Source organism: Neoarius graeffei, chromosome 2 (assembly GCF_027579695.1).
Source record: "Neoarius graeffei isolate fNeoGra1 chromosome 2, fNeoGra1.pri, whole genome shotgun sequence".
Classification (NCBI taxonomy): Eukaryota; Metazoa; Chordata; class Actinopteri; order Siluriformes; family Ariidae; genus Neoarius; species Neoarius graeffei.
This window is the reverse complement of record NC_083570.1, coordinates 48,471,398-48,487,091: the sequence shown is the minus strand read 5'-3', so window position 1 is coordinate 48,487,091 and position 15,694 is coordinate 48,471,398. Positions and strand designations below refer to the sequence as shown.

The 15,694-nt window shown below is 41.5% G+C and overlaps 2 protein-coding genes across 2 annotated transcripts in view; one reads left to right on the top strand and one right to left on the bottom strand.

Annotated features, from left to right (window-relative positions):
- xpot (exportin, tRNA (nuclear export receptor for tRNAs)) overlaps nucleotides 1–2,916 on the top strand; it is a 113,301-nt gene extending 110,385 nt beyond the window's left edge. The window contains exon 25 of the mRNA XM_060914362.1: nucleotides 749–2,916. Coding sequence (XP_060770345.1) covers nucleotides 749–775 — 27 coding nt within the window. The 3' untranslated portion in view covers nucleotides 776–2,916. The remainder of the gene's footprint in view (nucleotides 1–748) is intronic.
- A 6,475-nt stretch (nucleotides 2,917–9,391) lies between these two features.
- The window catches only part of rtcb (RNA 2',3'-cyclic phosphate and 5'-OH ligase), a 44,087-nt gene continuing 37,784 nt past the window's right edge, over nucleotides 9,392–15,694 (bottom strand). Inside the window, exons 8-12 of the mRNA XM_060907990.1 lie at nucleotides 14,139–14,314; nucleotides 13,867–14,055; nucleotides 10,310–10,420; nucleotides 10,058–10,177; nucleotides 9,392–9,857 (exon numbers count right to left, since the gene is read on the bottom strand). Of these exons, the coding sequence (XP_060763973.1) occupies nucleotides 9,750–9,857; nucleotides 10,058–10,177; nucleotides 10,310–10,420; nucleotides 13,867–14,055; nucleotides 14,139–14,314 (704 nt within the window). The 3' untranslated portion in view covers nucleotides 9,392–9,749. The remainder of the gene's footprint in view (nucleotides 9,858–10,057; nucleotides 10,178–10,309; nucleotides 10,421–13,866; nucleotides 14,056–14,138; nucleotides 14,315–15,694) is intronic.

Genomic DNA, 15,694 nt, shown 5'->3' with positions numbered 1-15,694 from the left:
CCTTTACATGACGCACAACAAATCCCCCGACTGCAGTTTGACCCGTGAATGTCTTGTATGGAAATTGTCCTGCTGAGGTGTGCGCAAATGGGGGGGGGGTGTTTTATATCATCTCATTATCTCTAGCCACTTTATCCTGTTCTACAGGGTCGCAGGCAAGCTGGAGCCTATCCCAGCTGACTACGGGCGAAAGGCGGGGCACACCCTGGACAAGTCGCCAGGTCATCACAGGGCTGACACATAGACAACCATTCACACTCACATTCACACCTACGGTCAATTTAGAGTCACCAGTTAACCTAACCTGCATGTCTTTGGACTGTGGGGGAAACCGGAGCACCCGGAGGAAACCCACGCGGACACGGGGAGAACATGCAAACTCCGCACAGAAAGGCCCTCGCCGGCCCCGGGGCTCGAACCCGGACCTTCTTGCTGTGAGGCGACAGCGCTAACCACTACACCACCGTGCCGCGCATATATATATATATATATATATATATATATATATATATATATATATATATATATAATTTTTTTTTTTTAAAGGGTATGTCATTTTCACGGTCTCTGAACATTGGGGCACCTTTGGCTTCAGGTCCTGCCCATGACTACTATCCATCACTTTGCTGTATTAAGTCACAGAACTTCATGGAGGATTTTGCCAAGTACACGCCTAGTATATATTACTTGAAATAGATTTGTTGACTGCTGAATAACTGTCTACACATTTCGGTGTCTTTCTACTCAGGCCTTCTTTCAGCAAGCAAAGCTGTAAAGCCACGACGAGTTCAAGACCGTACAACAAAAGGACCGAGCATAGTGTAGAAGCTGCTTTTGCACTTGAAGGGAGAAGCTTAACTGTGGCCATCTCCGCTCCAAAGGGGAAACGTGGTGCTGATTACAGGACTCTGGTGAGGACGAGCTCCCACCAAACCAATCAGAGTCGTACTCTCTCTACCTGGGGACGGACGTCTATGATTGGCGAACTGGACAAGGCAGAGAGCTAAGAGTAGACTGCAGGATGGGATTTGGAAGAGAAATTTTGTTCTGCACAAGAAAAGTATTTTGGCGCTTAAAAATATGAATTATGATAACAGTAATATTTTGTATTTGTGAGCGCGCTTTCATGGTTTAATAAATGTGTAAGGATTTAAAAAGCTAGAGCATTTGAAGAGGTCATATATTTGAGCAGTTGAAATGAGGTTTCTGTAATGAATTCCCAGAAAAGGGAGCTGTGCTGAGATTTAATTTAATTTTTTTTTTTTTTTCATGCAATAGGAGCATTTTTAATTTTCATTTTGTAGTGACTGGGGAATATGAAAGTGCTCTACTAGATGTGAACAGTTAAATATTTTGATTTCTTTTTTTCCATTCATGGCATATATTAAATGCAGAGTAACCCATTTTAAATTGCACTGTGCATTACTGACGACCTGTGTTAATGCAGTTGCCTGGGATCTTCCCCGAATCCAGAAACACTGACGAAAAGCATGTTCAGTTATTTCATCAGTTCCTGAAATATCGCCCGTTTCATAGCTCTCACACGGCGGAATTATGCAATGTCTGCTCGCAGTGTTTCAAGTGTCCGTTTTTACATCACTGAAAGCCAAGCTGGTGCGTCTGGTTATTCGTGGTGGTGTTTCAGCTGCTGTAAAGTGTGTTGGCGTTATATTTTTCGAAAGTAACATTAGACCTGTATAATTTTTTGCAGAGTCTGTAACCAAGAGTTTGCGGTTAATATGGAGTTATACAGTCTGCATGCTGCAGGTTGCATGTTGAAATTGCTCAATAGTTAAAATCAAAAGAAAAGTGTTCGATTCTGGGAGCCAAGGGAATAAATTTAGCTTTTCTGAGTGGGAGGAGCATGCTACATCTCCCCTGTCAATCACAAACATGAGCGAATTGTGGGCATCTGGGTGCTCAGGTATGTCGAAGAAGGTGGATAGCGCTTTCCTCAAAGCGTGCGCCCCATGGCTGAGGATGTTTGAAAAGATGAGGTTGGCTGAGGAAGCATGTTAGCCTTTACCCTTCCATGTTGATACCTTCAGTGTTGGTAATCGAGAGCTGGCTGGTGCATGGGGGTTGGCCACAATGGGGGAAATCTGGAGCAGGGGAGAAAGGCTTTAAAAAAAGCACCATTACATTAGTGTTTAATTCCATATTAGGACGAATGCAATTTTAATAAAAACATGCAAAATGCTAAACACAGCTGTTTGTGTTAAACTAGTTCACTGTAATTTATCAGGTTCTCAAATCCTGGTTTTGTAAAGTCCATATTAAGTTGTATAGGTAGCATAACAACTAGAAGGAAAACTAAAACTCAACCAGAAGTGGTTCTTGCAGGAAGTGGATACAATCCTCAAGGCACACTTAGATTCTAACATGAAGTTTAGCTCCTCTGATATAAGTGTAGCAAAATAATGTGGTGTACAATGAGCTCATATCCTGATCAAACTACTAGTAATGATTTGGAAGTTGGTTGTAGGACCTGAGATGCAAAATGGCACTGCACAGCATTCTGTACTGCATAATCAACCACTCATTTCTTGGTATAATTTGTGGCGTGAAATGAGTTTCAATTAACATCGTTGAACACTGTATTCTTTCCCTCTGCATGCTTATAGCCACAGGACATGAGATGCATTATCAGAGTTATCAAGTTTGACCAGCTCTGCTGAGAACATTCCTGACAACTCCCTGTAGATCAATTTATAAAAAATTCCAGCAGTTTGGTCACTTAAATGTTTAGATATTGACCTGTTACTAGCTCCTAAATCTAGACTATGCCAAATTGAATGCAAAGATATAAAGTTAATTTTGTTTCAGAGAATTCTCTGCCTGTACTTATTTTTGATATCCCATCAGGTCTTTGTCCCTAAAGTTGTCACTACCAATAAAGTGTATCTAATGCTGTAATCCAGTGTTTTTCTTGAATATACATCTACAGCAGAGCCTGAACCTGCCAGAGTGGCACTGTCAGACCCGAGGTCTCCTTTAGCAAAGCATTCATCGAGCAACTTGTAAATTGTGTGCAAGAGTCACCAGTATACATAATAAAACTGGAATTTCACACATTTATGCAAGATTTAAAGAAATGGCCATATATGGTAAACAATTTCATGTAAAAAAAAAAAAAAATCATGTAAATTAATTCTGAAAAACCCTTTTGGGAGAATTAATAAAGGTGTATTGTACATGTCAGAAAGGTCTAAGGAGATGAACATTACTGATGGTGAAGACACTAGAGCAAAACAAAAATGGTTTATTTGGCACCTTTACTAGTGGTTAGTCTAATATATTTAAGATTATACGAATGCACACACTAGTGCATCTCAAAAAATTAGAATATTGTGAAAAAGTTCAATATTTTCCATCAGTTATTTAAGAAAGTGAAAATGTTATATATTATAGACTCATTACACAAACTAAAATGTTTCAAGCATTTTTCTATTTTAATTTTAATCAGTATGGCATACAGTACAAAAAAACCAACCCATCTCAAAATATTAGAATATTTCATTTCGAGTTTGAGTATGAACACGGTGTATCTCTCGGTCTAGTTCAGTGCACACAACCACAATCATGGGGAAGACTGCTGACTTGACTGTTGTCCAGAAGATGATCACTGATGCCCTCCACAAGGAGCGTAAGCCACAAAAGGTTATTGCTGAAAAGGGTGGCTGGAAAAGGTGCACAAGCAACAGGGATGGCTGTAGTCTTGAGAGGATTGTCAAAAGTTGATTCAAGAACTTGGGAGAGCTTCACAAGGAGTGGACTGAGGCTGGTGTCAGTGTATCAAGACCCATCACGAACAGACATCTTCAAGAAAGGGGATACAACTTTCGCATTCCTAATATCGAGCTACTCCTGAGTCAGAGACAATGTCAGAAGTGTCTTATCTGGGCTAAGGAGAGAAAGAAATGGACTGTTGCTCAGTGGTCCAAAGTCCTCTCTTCAGATGAAAGTACATTTTGCATTTAATTTGGAAATCATGGTTCTAGAGTCTGGAGGAGGAGTGGAGAGGCACAGAATCCAAGGTGTTTGAAGCCCAGTGTGAAGTTTCCACAGTCTGTGATGATTTGGGGTGCCATGTCATCTGCTGGTGTTGGTCCACTGTATTTTATCAAGTCCAAAGTCAACACAGCCATCTACCAGGAGATTTTAGAGCACTTCATGCTTCCATCTGCTGACGAGCTTTTTGGAGATGCTGATTTCCTTTTCCAGCAGGACTTGGCACCTACCCACAGTGCCAAAACTACTACCAAATGGTTTGCTGACCATGATATTACTGTGTGTGTTTGGCCAGCAAACTTGCCTGACCTGAACCCCGTAGAGAACCTATGGGGTATTGTCAAGAGGAAGATGAGAAACACCCGAACCAAAAATACAGATACGCTGAAGGCCACTATCAAAGCAACCTGGGCTTCAATAACACCTCAGCAGTGCCACAGACTGATCACCTTCATGCTACACCGCATTGATACAGTAATTCATGGTAAAGGAGCCCCAACCAAGTACTGAGTGTATAAATGAATATACTTTTCAGAAGTTGGACATTTCTGTATTGTAAATCCTTTTTTTTGATTGATCTTGGGGAATATTCTAATAATTTGAGATACTGGATTTCTGATTTTCATGAGCTATAAGCCATAATCATCATCATCAAAATTAAAACAAAAAAAGGCTTTAAATATTTCATTTTACATGTTATGAATAAAGAATATATGAAAGTTTACCTTTTTGAATTAAATTATGAAAAAAAGGAACTTTTTCATGGTATTCTAATTTTTTGAGATGCAGTAGTACATTCTATTGCCCAATTACATTTAGAATGGTGTGAAAATTCATCATGTCTTCTCTCTTGGTTTTGGAAATGCACTGTATCCTGGTGAGTGATTATGAATGAAAAATGCAGTGGAGATTAGATCCCCAGTCATCTAGGTTTCCTTGCCACTGGATTCGGACCTCACTTCCGTCAAGTACCATGTATTTACTGTTGTGCACCAGTATTCCCACGTTAAAAGATTTCACGTACAAGGCACCTCTCACATTGGACTGGTTAACCACCTCAGGCTGCAAAAGTTCAAGTGGACAATTGTACTTGTTCTGAGTGATTCATGATATGAAGGTAGGGTGTGTCATTATGTGAAACATAATTGATTGGGAAATGCCAGACTTTCAATTTCTCTTTAAAACCTCTATAACTAAAATTGCACTAGGCAAAACCTTCACCTATTGATACAGTTAGGTCCATAAATATTTGGACAGAGGCAACATTTTTCTAATTTTGGTTCTGTACATTACCACAATGAATTTTGAACAAAACAATTCAGATGCAGTTGAAGTTCAGACTTTCAGCTTTAATTCAGTGGGTTGAACAAAATGATTGCATAAAAATGTGAGGAACTAAAGCATTTTTTAAACACAATCCCTTCATTTCAGGGGCTCAAAAGTAATTGGACAAATTAAATAATTGTAAATAAAATGTTGATTTCTAATACTTGGTTGAAAACCCTTTGTTGGCAATGACTGCCTGAAGTCTTGAACTCATGGACATCACCAGACACTGTGTTTCCTCCTTTTTAATGCTCTGCCAGGCCTTTACTGCAGCGGTTTTCAGTTGCTGTTTGTTTGTGGGCCTTTCTGTCTGAAGTTTAGTCTTTAACAAGTGAAATGCATGCTCAACTGGGTTGAGATCAGGTGACTGACTTGACCATTCAAGAATATTCCACTTCTTTGCTTTAATAAACTCCTGGGTTGCTTTGGCTTTATGTTTTGGGTCATTGTCCATCTGTATTATGAAACGCAGACCAATCAGTTTGGCTGGATTTGAGCACACAGTATGTCTCTGAATACCTCAGAATTCATCCAGCTGCTTCTGTCCTGTGTCACATCATCAATAAACACTAGTGACCCAGTGCCACTGGCAGCCATGCATGCCCAAGCCATCACACTGCCTCCGCCGTGTTTTACAGATGATGTGATATGCTTTGGATCATGAGCTGTACCACGCCTTCGCCATACTTTTTTCTTTCCATCATTCTGGTAGAAGTTGAGCTTGGTTTCATCTGTCCAAAGAATGTTCTTCCAGAACTGTGCTGGCTTTTTTAATGTTTTTTAGCAAAGTGCAGTCTAGCCTTTTTATTCTTGAGGCTTATGAGTGGCTTGCACCGTGCAGTGAACCCTCTGTATTTACTTTCATGCAGTCTTCTCTTTATGGTAGATTTGGATATTGATACGCCTACCTCCTGGAGAGTGTTGTTCACTTGGTTGGCTGTTGTGAAGGGGTTTCTCTTCACCATGGAAATTATTCTGTGATCGTCCACCACTGTTGTCTTCTGTGGGCGTCCAGGTCTTTTTGCATTGATGAGTTCACCAGTGCTTTCTTTCTTTCTCAGGATGTACCAAACTGTAGATTTTGCCACTCCTAATATTGTAGCAATTTCTCGGATGGGTTTTTTCTGTTTTCGCAGCTTAAGGATGGCTTGTTTCACCTTCATGGAGAGCTCCTTTGACCGCATGCTTTCTTCACAGCAAAATCTTCCAAATGCAAGCACCACACCTCAAATCAACTCCAGGCCTTTTATCTGCTTAATTGAGAATGACATAACGAAGGAATTGCCCGCACCTGCCCATGAAATAGCCTTTGAGTCAATTGTCCAATTACTTTTGGTCCCTTTAAAAACAGGGTGGCACATGTTAAGGAGCTGAAACTCCTAAACCCTTCATCCAATTTTAACGTGGATACCCTCAAATGAAAGCTGAAAGTCTGGACTTTATGTCCATTATATAACTATAACCTGAATATGTTTCAGTAAACAGGTAAAAAAACATTTGTCAGTGTCCAAATATATGGACCTAATTGTATTTGGCAAACTGAGGACAGTGACTAACAATTACTTGGTGGCCTTTTCCCATGTGCTCATTTCCTTGCCAAGTACTAATAAATTAATCACCTTTTAATCATAACCTCTCACAGGTATCCTATATAAGGGACCCTATGACATTTTGTCCTCCCATTATTTTCGTCAACTCAAATGACCAAGGTTATCTTGAAATTCTGTACTTGAGTCATAGAACCATGGCTACATGCCTAATCTCCCATTCTCTCGACTTACATTCCTGACCTTGCACCTGCTTGATTTCTTTTGGATCTCACAGGTGTTATAACACTTCCTGATGCATATTCCCTAGAATAAACTTAAAATAATTGCTGATGAGGAATGATGACCACTCAGTGTTACTTCCTCTCAAGTGTGATGCTGAGCCCGACTGAGGGTGAGATCAAAGTGCTTATACTGTTTCTATTAAGTCACTCAATTACTGATTTTTGGCGGCACGGTGGTGTAGGGGTTAGCGCTGTCGCCTCACAGCAAGAAGGTCCGGGTTCGAGCCCCGTGGCCGGCGAGGGCCTTTCTGTGCGGAGTTTGCATGTTCTCCCCGTGTCCGCGTGGGTTTCCTCCGGGTGCTCCGGTTTCCCCCACAGTCCAAAGACATGCAGGTTAGGTTAACTGGTGACTCTAAATTGACCATAGGTGTGAGTGTGAATGGTTGTCTGTGTCTATGTATCAGCCCTGTGATGACCTGGTGACTTGTCCAGGGTGTACCCCGCCTTTTGCCCGTAGTCAGCTGGGATAGGCTCCAGCTTGCCTGCGACCCTGTAGAAGGATAAAGCGGCTAGAGATGAATTACTGATTTTTTTTTTTCTTATGACTATCAATATTGCATTATACTGCAAACGAGAATCAGTCTTCTAATACTGTACTCACTTGTGAATGGGAATCACTTAAGGTAATGCTACTGCCTTCTGTTAGTGAGAATTGCTCAAAGTCCTAATACTGTATTCTACTGACAAGGAAATCATTCACCAAGCCTGGTGTCTGGGATGGTAGGTCCAGTCTTGGGGTAGTGGTGCTATTGGTAACTGGTAGAACCATGGTCTACTTGGCCAGAATGGTGCAATCCTGGTTCAGAGCCCCTGTCCATGACCCACGTTGGATATCAAGTTGTTTGTCCATCCACAAAAAGGTCAGCTTCCACCCTGCAATTGGTATTCTAAATTTATTGGACTACATCGCTGAACTTGTCTCTGGACATAGGCCCTCTTCCAAGACAACATGTCCGCTATCTGATTGCAGTGGGCCTGCTGGTAGGCAGGTCTTGGAGACAGAAGGTAAAACATGACCAGAGTATTGTTTGTCCTAGTCTGCATGACCCACATCACATAGGTTTCTGGAAACATCACAACCCTACCCCAATGGCTTTAATTTCAAGGATGTTGATATTGAGTGTGTGATGGATAAGGGGCATGCCCTACTGTGCGTGCCTACGCTTCCGTAATATAGCCGAGAAGTAGATGCCAGGTAGCAGTACATTAACATCATGATGGCCGAGTGGCAAGGCATTGGTCTCATAAGCCAAAGATCATGGGTTCAATCCCTGTTCATGCCTTTGTATTACCCTTAGGATCAGCACAGCCTCCATCGATCTGTTGTGTGGTGGGGTTATACGCTAACCTTCAGAATGTTCCATTTGCAGGTTCCTAGCACTTGACAGGGTCTGTCTTTATATGTAAAGCACTTATACTACTCAGGTCTATGGTGTTGTATTGCTACTAGCAATTCTTGCACTTCACCAGCTCTTCCACTCTGCTTTTCCAATACAGTACAGACATGAATTTTCTGCTCTCTACTGGGCTGAGCAGCAAACGCTCCAGTGAGCTTAAGTGAGTGATTTTAGTACACAGGAAGACTCCACTAGCCATGGAAGGAAACCACCATGGTAGTTTTGAATGCAAGGAAGCAGAACAGTACAGGCTCATTATCTGCTGTCTAGAGACTTGAGCAATACACATTGCTTTAAGAGCAGAGAATATGCTGGCACTGTGAGCAAACACAAGAAACATCTCATTATCTCGAGCCGCTTTATCCTGTTCTACAGGGTCGCACGCAAGCTGGAGCCTATCCCATCAGACTACGGGTGAAAGGTGGGGTACACCCTGGACAAGTCGCCAGGTCATCACAGGGCTGACACAGACAACCATTCACACACACACACCTACGGTCAATTTAGAGCCACCAGGTAACCTAACCTGCATGTCTTTGGACTGTGGGGGAAACCGGAGCACCTGGAGGAAACCCACGTGGACACGGGGAGAACATGCAAACTTCGCACAGAAAGGCCCTCGCCAGCCCCGGGGCTTGAACCTGGACCTTCTTGCTGTGAGGCGACAGCGCTAACCACTACACCACCATGCCGCCCAAATACGGAAAAATTTCTACTTAAAATCAAACTTTGAGAAGTACCATGTCTGTTGTTTCCATAAGAGACAGTGACAGAGAGACACACACTCACTCTTGCAGTGCTACCATCATGTACACAGGACAGTTGGTAGATCAGTGATGCTTTTATTCCCATTTTCATTTTGCTTTTACACAAAATCCATCTTTCAGTCTCCAACAACAAAATTCATTTAGCCACTTACAATTAATAAAGCGGCTTGGCCAAAAAAAAAAACAAACACAACACAACTTGAACTTTTTCTACTCTGATGAACAATTGTGTGTCCATACAACATGATACACATATATGCAAAAAAAAAATCTTGCCTCTATAAAACAACATCCAGAAATCATCCGCTAGAGCAACAGCCACTCCATCTATGTCCCCAAATCATTCGCTCAGTTTATCTGCCCTTGGGGAAGATCTCTCTGCTTACCCATTCATTGGTAGTGCTTAGCTGTTCACGTTTAACCCTTAATCACAGCAATGGGTCTAAGCTTGATTGCTTTCTTGCTGATGCCGGCGGCATGGCAGGTGTTCACCACATCTGTTACATTTTTGTAGGATTCTGGGGCCTGAGAAGTACAGAAAACACACTTTACCTCACATTTATAAAACCGCACAGCTACATGTAATAGGGTATGGAGAGGACATCATACATTTATCTTGATAGAGAGCATAGTAGTTGCCTTTTGAGTCCCTCTTTCATTCTCCATTAGCTTAATATTTTAGATATAGTAGAAGAATGCTATTTTGGCTTCATTGTTTTGCTCACCTCCTCCATGACCAGTTTTGGTGAAGCCACTCTGATGGCGATGCCCATGTCAGCCAGTTTATCCAACACATCCTGAAAGTCCAGATTCCTGCGGGATTTAGCTCGGGACAGAGCTCGACCCTGCAAAGCAAAAACAAACATTAGAAATATCCAAAATAAAATGGCTAACATTATGATCTAGCTCTGTTAAGCAACCACTGAATAATTGTGCAAAATTATCCATAAGTGAAAAAATGTTGTCCTTCTACTCACTGCACCATGGCAGGTGGTGCCAAAAGTTTCAGTCATGCCTTGCTCAGTGCCTGTCAACACATAGCTGCACGTGCCCATTGTACCACCAATCAGCACAGGCTGACCAGTCAGCTAGAGAACAAGGATACAAAGAGGATTTATCCAGTATCGCCCGTTCACTGTCTCAAGGAAGAAAATGCTGCAATAAATCTGGGTAAAGAGCATGCAAATTCTATTTGCTTTCAAGACCAGAAGTCATAATTAACATTAGCTGCATAATTGTCACACCCTGGTCTTATTTTAATAATGCAAAAAACAGTGAGCATGAGAAAAGTACAGCTTAATTTAAACTAAATATCATGCTTTGCATCAGAGTACTTGAACTTACTCATAGTGGATGTCCTTAAAATGGCATAAAATGCTACAGTAGCAGCACAAGTAATACATTTGTTGTGGAATCTGTTTAGATTTTTTTTTAAAGAATTTGTGCTTATGTATGAATAGTTTATCAAAAAAAAACACAACAGTACATGAATCCAATACTCTGCTTTTACTTGGGGTGTTTGTTCAGCATTTAAACAAAAAACACAGGTAACACTAACACTTGATTTATACTGCTTTTATAGCAGTGTTAACTGTATGAGCATTTATTAGCGTAGACCAGGGCTTTTCAAAGTGTGGGGCGCGACTCCCCTGGGGGGCGCCAGAGTTCTTCAGGGGGGCACAATGTGAGGAAAAATAAACCAGAATAAGTTACTATTGCGGACATTTAGCGAACTTCAGCTAGCTTTTACCAGAGACAAAATGGATCGATTTTTAGTACCTAAAGCTACAGTGAGTGAGGAGACAGAGTCTGGGCCAAGCAAAAAAAAAAAAAAAAGAGCCTCCAGGATGTTGTGATTTGCAACTTCAACGCAAATTCAACCAATCCCCGCGAATTCAGGGCGGTGTTGCAATTATATCCAATCACCACAACTTCCCGCAAATTTGACCAATCGTTGGCGTCGTCTTGAGGTGACGTCGACAAACTACCTTCCGCCTTACTTCCGTGTATACGTTCAAGAGAAGCAGCATGCGTGCAGTGTTGCCAGATTGGGCGGTTTCAAGTGCACTTTGGCAGGTTTTAAAGGTCCCATGGCATGAAATTTTCACTTTCTGAGGGTTTTTAACGTTAAAATGAGCTCCTCTGACCTTCTTAAGTCACCCCAGTGGCTAGAAGTTTCATAATGTGTAAACCAAACTATGCCCAACATTTGAGAATGGCGCGTCAAAACGACGCGTTGATAAACTCTTCCCTTGCCTACGTCAGCAAGGGAGATGATCCCCACGCCCCCCCTCTGGATTCCCACCCACTGTATGGATTGCCCGCCCAGCTCAAAAGTTGCCACCAAACATGGAAGTTGCGCTGTACATGGATGTGACAACACAGAAAGGAGTCTGTTTTTACTGCCGACGGGAGAGCCCCTGAAGACGCAGTGGCTTAATTTTATTTACTCTTATAATACGCCATCGAGTCTACCCAAGACGGTGTATGTTTGTCGGAAGCATTTTCCTGATGAAGGTTTCCACAACTTGGGACAGTACAGGGCAGGTTTTGCACATCAACTGTCACTGAAGCCTGGGTCCGTACCAAGCATCCCTGCCGCATCAGCCACAAACACCGAACAAGTAAGTGTATAACTGTTAAGTCGTTTTGCTGTGTTTTAAAATCGGTGCGTTAGCCTTGCAATGGCTACATTAGCTGTGCAGCTAACCGCTTCCTGCAGTTAGCCAGTTACTCTGTGCTACAAAACCAAAAAGCATGCAGCATGCTCTGTTATAATAGCCAATCAAAACAGTTTTTACAAAGACACCCACATTCTTTTTAAGTCACTCGTTCATTTGATTTGTTTGTTCAGTAAAAACCCAAACATTTGTTGAATTTATTTTATTTCCTCGCGTCGCACCTTAATGACGTCAGCGTGCGGTATTTTTCCCTTCGCGGTTTGTTCCTTCTCTCTCGCCATAGTAAGACACCCACATCCGCTTGTTCTGACCCACTGGAGGTAGCGTCACAGTGCTGTTAGCCAATCAGAGGTAACATGTTTACATGTCATGAATATTAATGATAAGACCCGCCCCCACCCTCTACCCTTCCCCGCCTCCTGCTTCTCATTAGCAAAACGACGCAGTGGGAAAAGCGCTGAAATGGGGCTTTCTCCCAGGAGGCTACATCTACGAGCCGAGGGTTCATTTCGAGAAAGGTTGCGGATATAACATCCGGAAACCTCCACGAGCCCGTTTAAAGCATCAACAAACCACCATGCCATGAGACCTTTAAACATATTTTGGACTGGAAAACGTCAGCAGTATCTGGCAACACTGCATGTGCGAGTCAGTGTTTATATAGGCTTAAATTCTGTTACTGAAAGTGTGTTATGTTTACAGTGAAGGACTGTGTGTACTTTACATTATTTTTTTTTACTTAATACAAAAAATTAATGGATGCCAACATTTTTGCCAAAATGGTATTTTATTTTCCATTGTTTAGGCAGCTTCAGCATCATACTGTGAGATTCTGTTCAAATTTTTTTTTTCTTCTATGAAGCCTGAGCCATTTATTTTATTAGTTTATAATTGTTTAATTTAGTCTTCAGGAGAGACTGCCTGCACACCGTACTAGTATTAATAGTTTTTTTTCTTACATGAAAGCTGAGGCATTTATATTATATTTTAAGGTAACTTCATGTTGTGCTGTGAGGTTCGATGTACTTTAACTTTTGAACCAACAGGTGCATTTGGATAAGTAAAGCCTATTTTTCTGCATTTTTGTAGTCCTGGTAATCTTTTATATTGGTAAAGTTGTTTATAGGACCATTTCTCAGTGTCTTTTTTTAATCAATAGTTTTTCCAGTAATAACTTAATATTTAACATATCACTCAATTTTAATCACAAAAAGAGAAAATCGCAACAATTTCTTGCAACTTTCACTTCCTCCTGCAATGTAATCGCAACAAAAACCTAAAAAACACCGCAATTTTCATCGCAATTTTTTGGAAAACCCCCGCAACAGACATTTTAGCCCGCAACAATCACAAAAAAGGCCCGCGAAATCCTGGGGGGACTGAAAAAAGAAGGAAGTATGACCATGATTATTTAAAGTTTGGATTTTCATGAACTGGATCTGAAGATGCTCCACTGCCACAGTGTGTTGTCTGCCAAGAGGTGCTAGCTAACGATACTGAGATGTTTAAAATGTGTAAAACAAGATGTTTTAAAAAGCACAGATGTTTAAAATGTGAAAAAGAAAAAAATGTGTACAACAACCATTTTTTAAAAATACAAATGCAACATTAAGTATAGCAACAACAAAAATTGTAAAGGGGGGGGGGGGGGGGGGGGGCGCTGTTGTTTATTTGCTCTCCCGGGGGGGGGAGGGGGGGGGGGTGTCACTCTCCCACACTTTGAAAACCCCTGGCATAGACCACTTAACTGGAACCATTTTTGGAAGCGATCCTTCATAATCTCAGACTCAAACAAAAAGCAGCAGTCCAAAAAATTATGCCAAGCTTGTGAACGCGTTCTTATTTATGTTTACCTGATAGTCAACGGCAATGAGGGGGTGATGAGGGGGGAAAGCCCGTGTTGAGCCCTTACGATGCACCAGCAGTGTTTTCTGTTTACCGTCCACCATGTGCTCCTCCACTTTAGCAATATTATGGGACACATCATAGATCACATGCATATCCAGATCATCAGGTGTGGTGCTAAACACTTTGGAGAAGGCCTAAAGAGCAATTAGCAGCTAATATTAGTGAACCCTCTCAAGCTGGGCTGACTGGTAAGAACGTGAACTGTGTGTGAGCTCACCTGGCGTGTAAGGAAGGTCATGGAGGAGCGGTTGACCCAGGCATAGTTGCCTGCAGCCGCCATGCCCTTCAGGTAATCCTGACCTTCAGGAGAACCAATGCAGGCACAAGCGAGTTGCCGATCATTTACCACGATGTTATCGCGCTTCATTGCCTTCTCCATGGCCACCAAAGCATCTATACAAAACAAAAGTATGAAATAAGTTCCCCAGACAGCATTCATTACTTCAAAATAAAAACACAAGTGTTTTTCAGACAAGTGGAAAAAGAAAAAATTGGAGCCAGTGACAAGTTTGTAAACATAATTGTTTGATATTCCATTTCATGTAACTTTACATAATTCAGACCATCTCAAGCATCAGTAATATAAAATGCTATATACAGTCAAAGCAAAAAGTTTGTGAACCCCTTGGAATTTATATTTATGTCTAATTCCCATATAAAACATGGTCATATCTTCATGCAAGTCGCAATAATGAACAAAGACAGTCTCCTATAACTAAAGATACACAGATTTTCAAAGAATGTTTGACCATATTGAATAAATCATCCAAACTGTGAAACTGAAGGTTGGAAAAAGTGCTAATGACTTTGTAAAAAGCTCATTGCAGTCAGAATTTAACACACCAGGGTTCCATTTAATGAAACGAGTTCAGAGGTGTGGCCTAGAATTACTCTGATAAAAACCCCTGAAAAGTTTGAGTTTGAACTTTTGACAAGAAGCATATCCAGATGGGAATCATGCCACGTACAAGAGAGCTATCTGAAGACCCAAGATCAAGAATTGTTAACTTACATAAAGCTGGAAAGGGTTACAAAGTCATCTCAAAGATTTTAAGTGTTCATCAATCTACTGGTCAGGCAAGTTGTCTATAAATGGAGAAGATTAGGTATTGTGGCTACTCTGCCTAGAAGTGGGTGCCTCACCAAGATGACCCCAAGGAGCAAAATCATTAATGAGGTAAAGAACCACCTTAGAGTGACAGCAAAAGACCTGAAGATGTCATAAGAACTGGTTAACATCTCTGTTCATGATTCAACAATATGCAAAACATTGAACAAGAAAGGAGTCCATGGCAGAACACCAAGAAGGAAGCCACAGCTGTCAAAAAAAGGACACTGCTGCATGCCTGAATTTTGCAAAAGAGCACTTGGACACTCCACAATGGTACTGGGAAAATGTTTTGTGGAGTGATGAAACCAAAATTGAACTATTTGGGAGGAACAAGCAGAACTCCATTTGGCGTAAAAAGGGCACTGCATATCAACATCAAAACATCATCCCTACAGTAAAGTATAGTGGAGGGAACAGCAGGATTTGGGCCTGCTTTGCTGCATCAGGGCCTGGACAGCTTGCCATTACTGAGGGGAAAAATGAATTCCCAAATTTATCAACAAATTCTCCAGGATAATGTGAGGGTGTCGGTCAACTGAAGCTCAGAAGAGGCTGGGTGATGCAACAGGACAATGACCCCAAACAATTGCAGCAAATCCACAGCACAATGGCTTCAGAACAACAAAATCCACCTTTTGGAGTGGCATCTCAATCCTATTGAA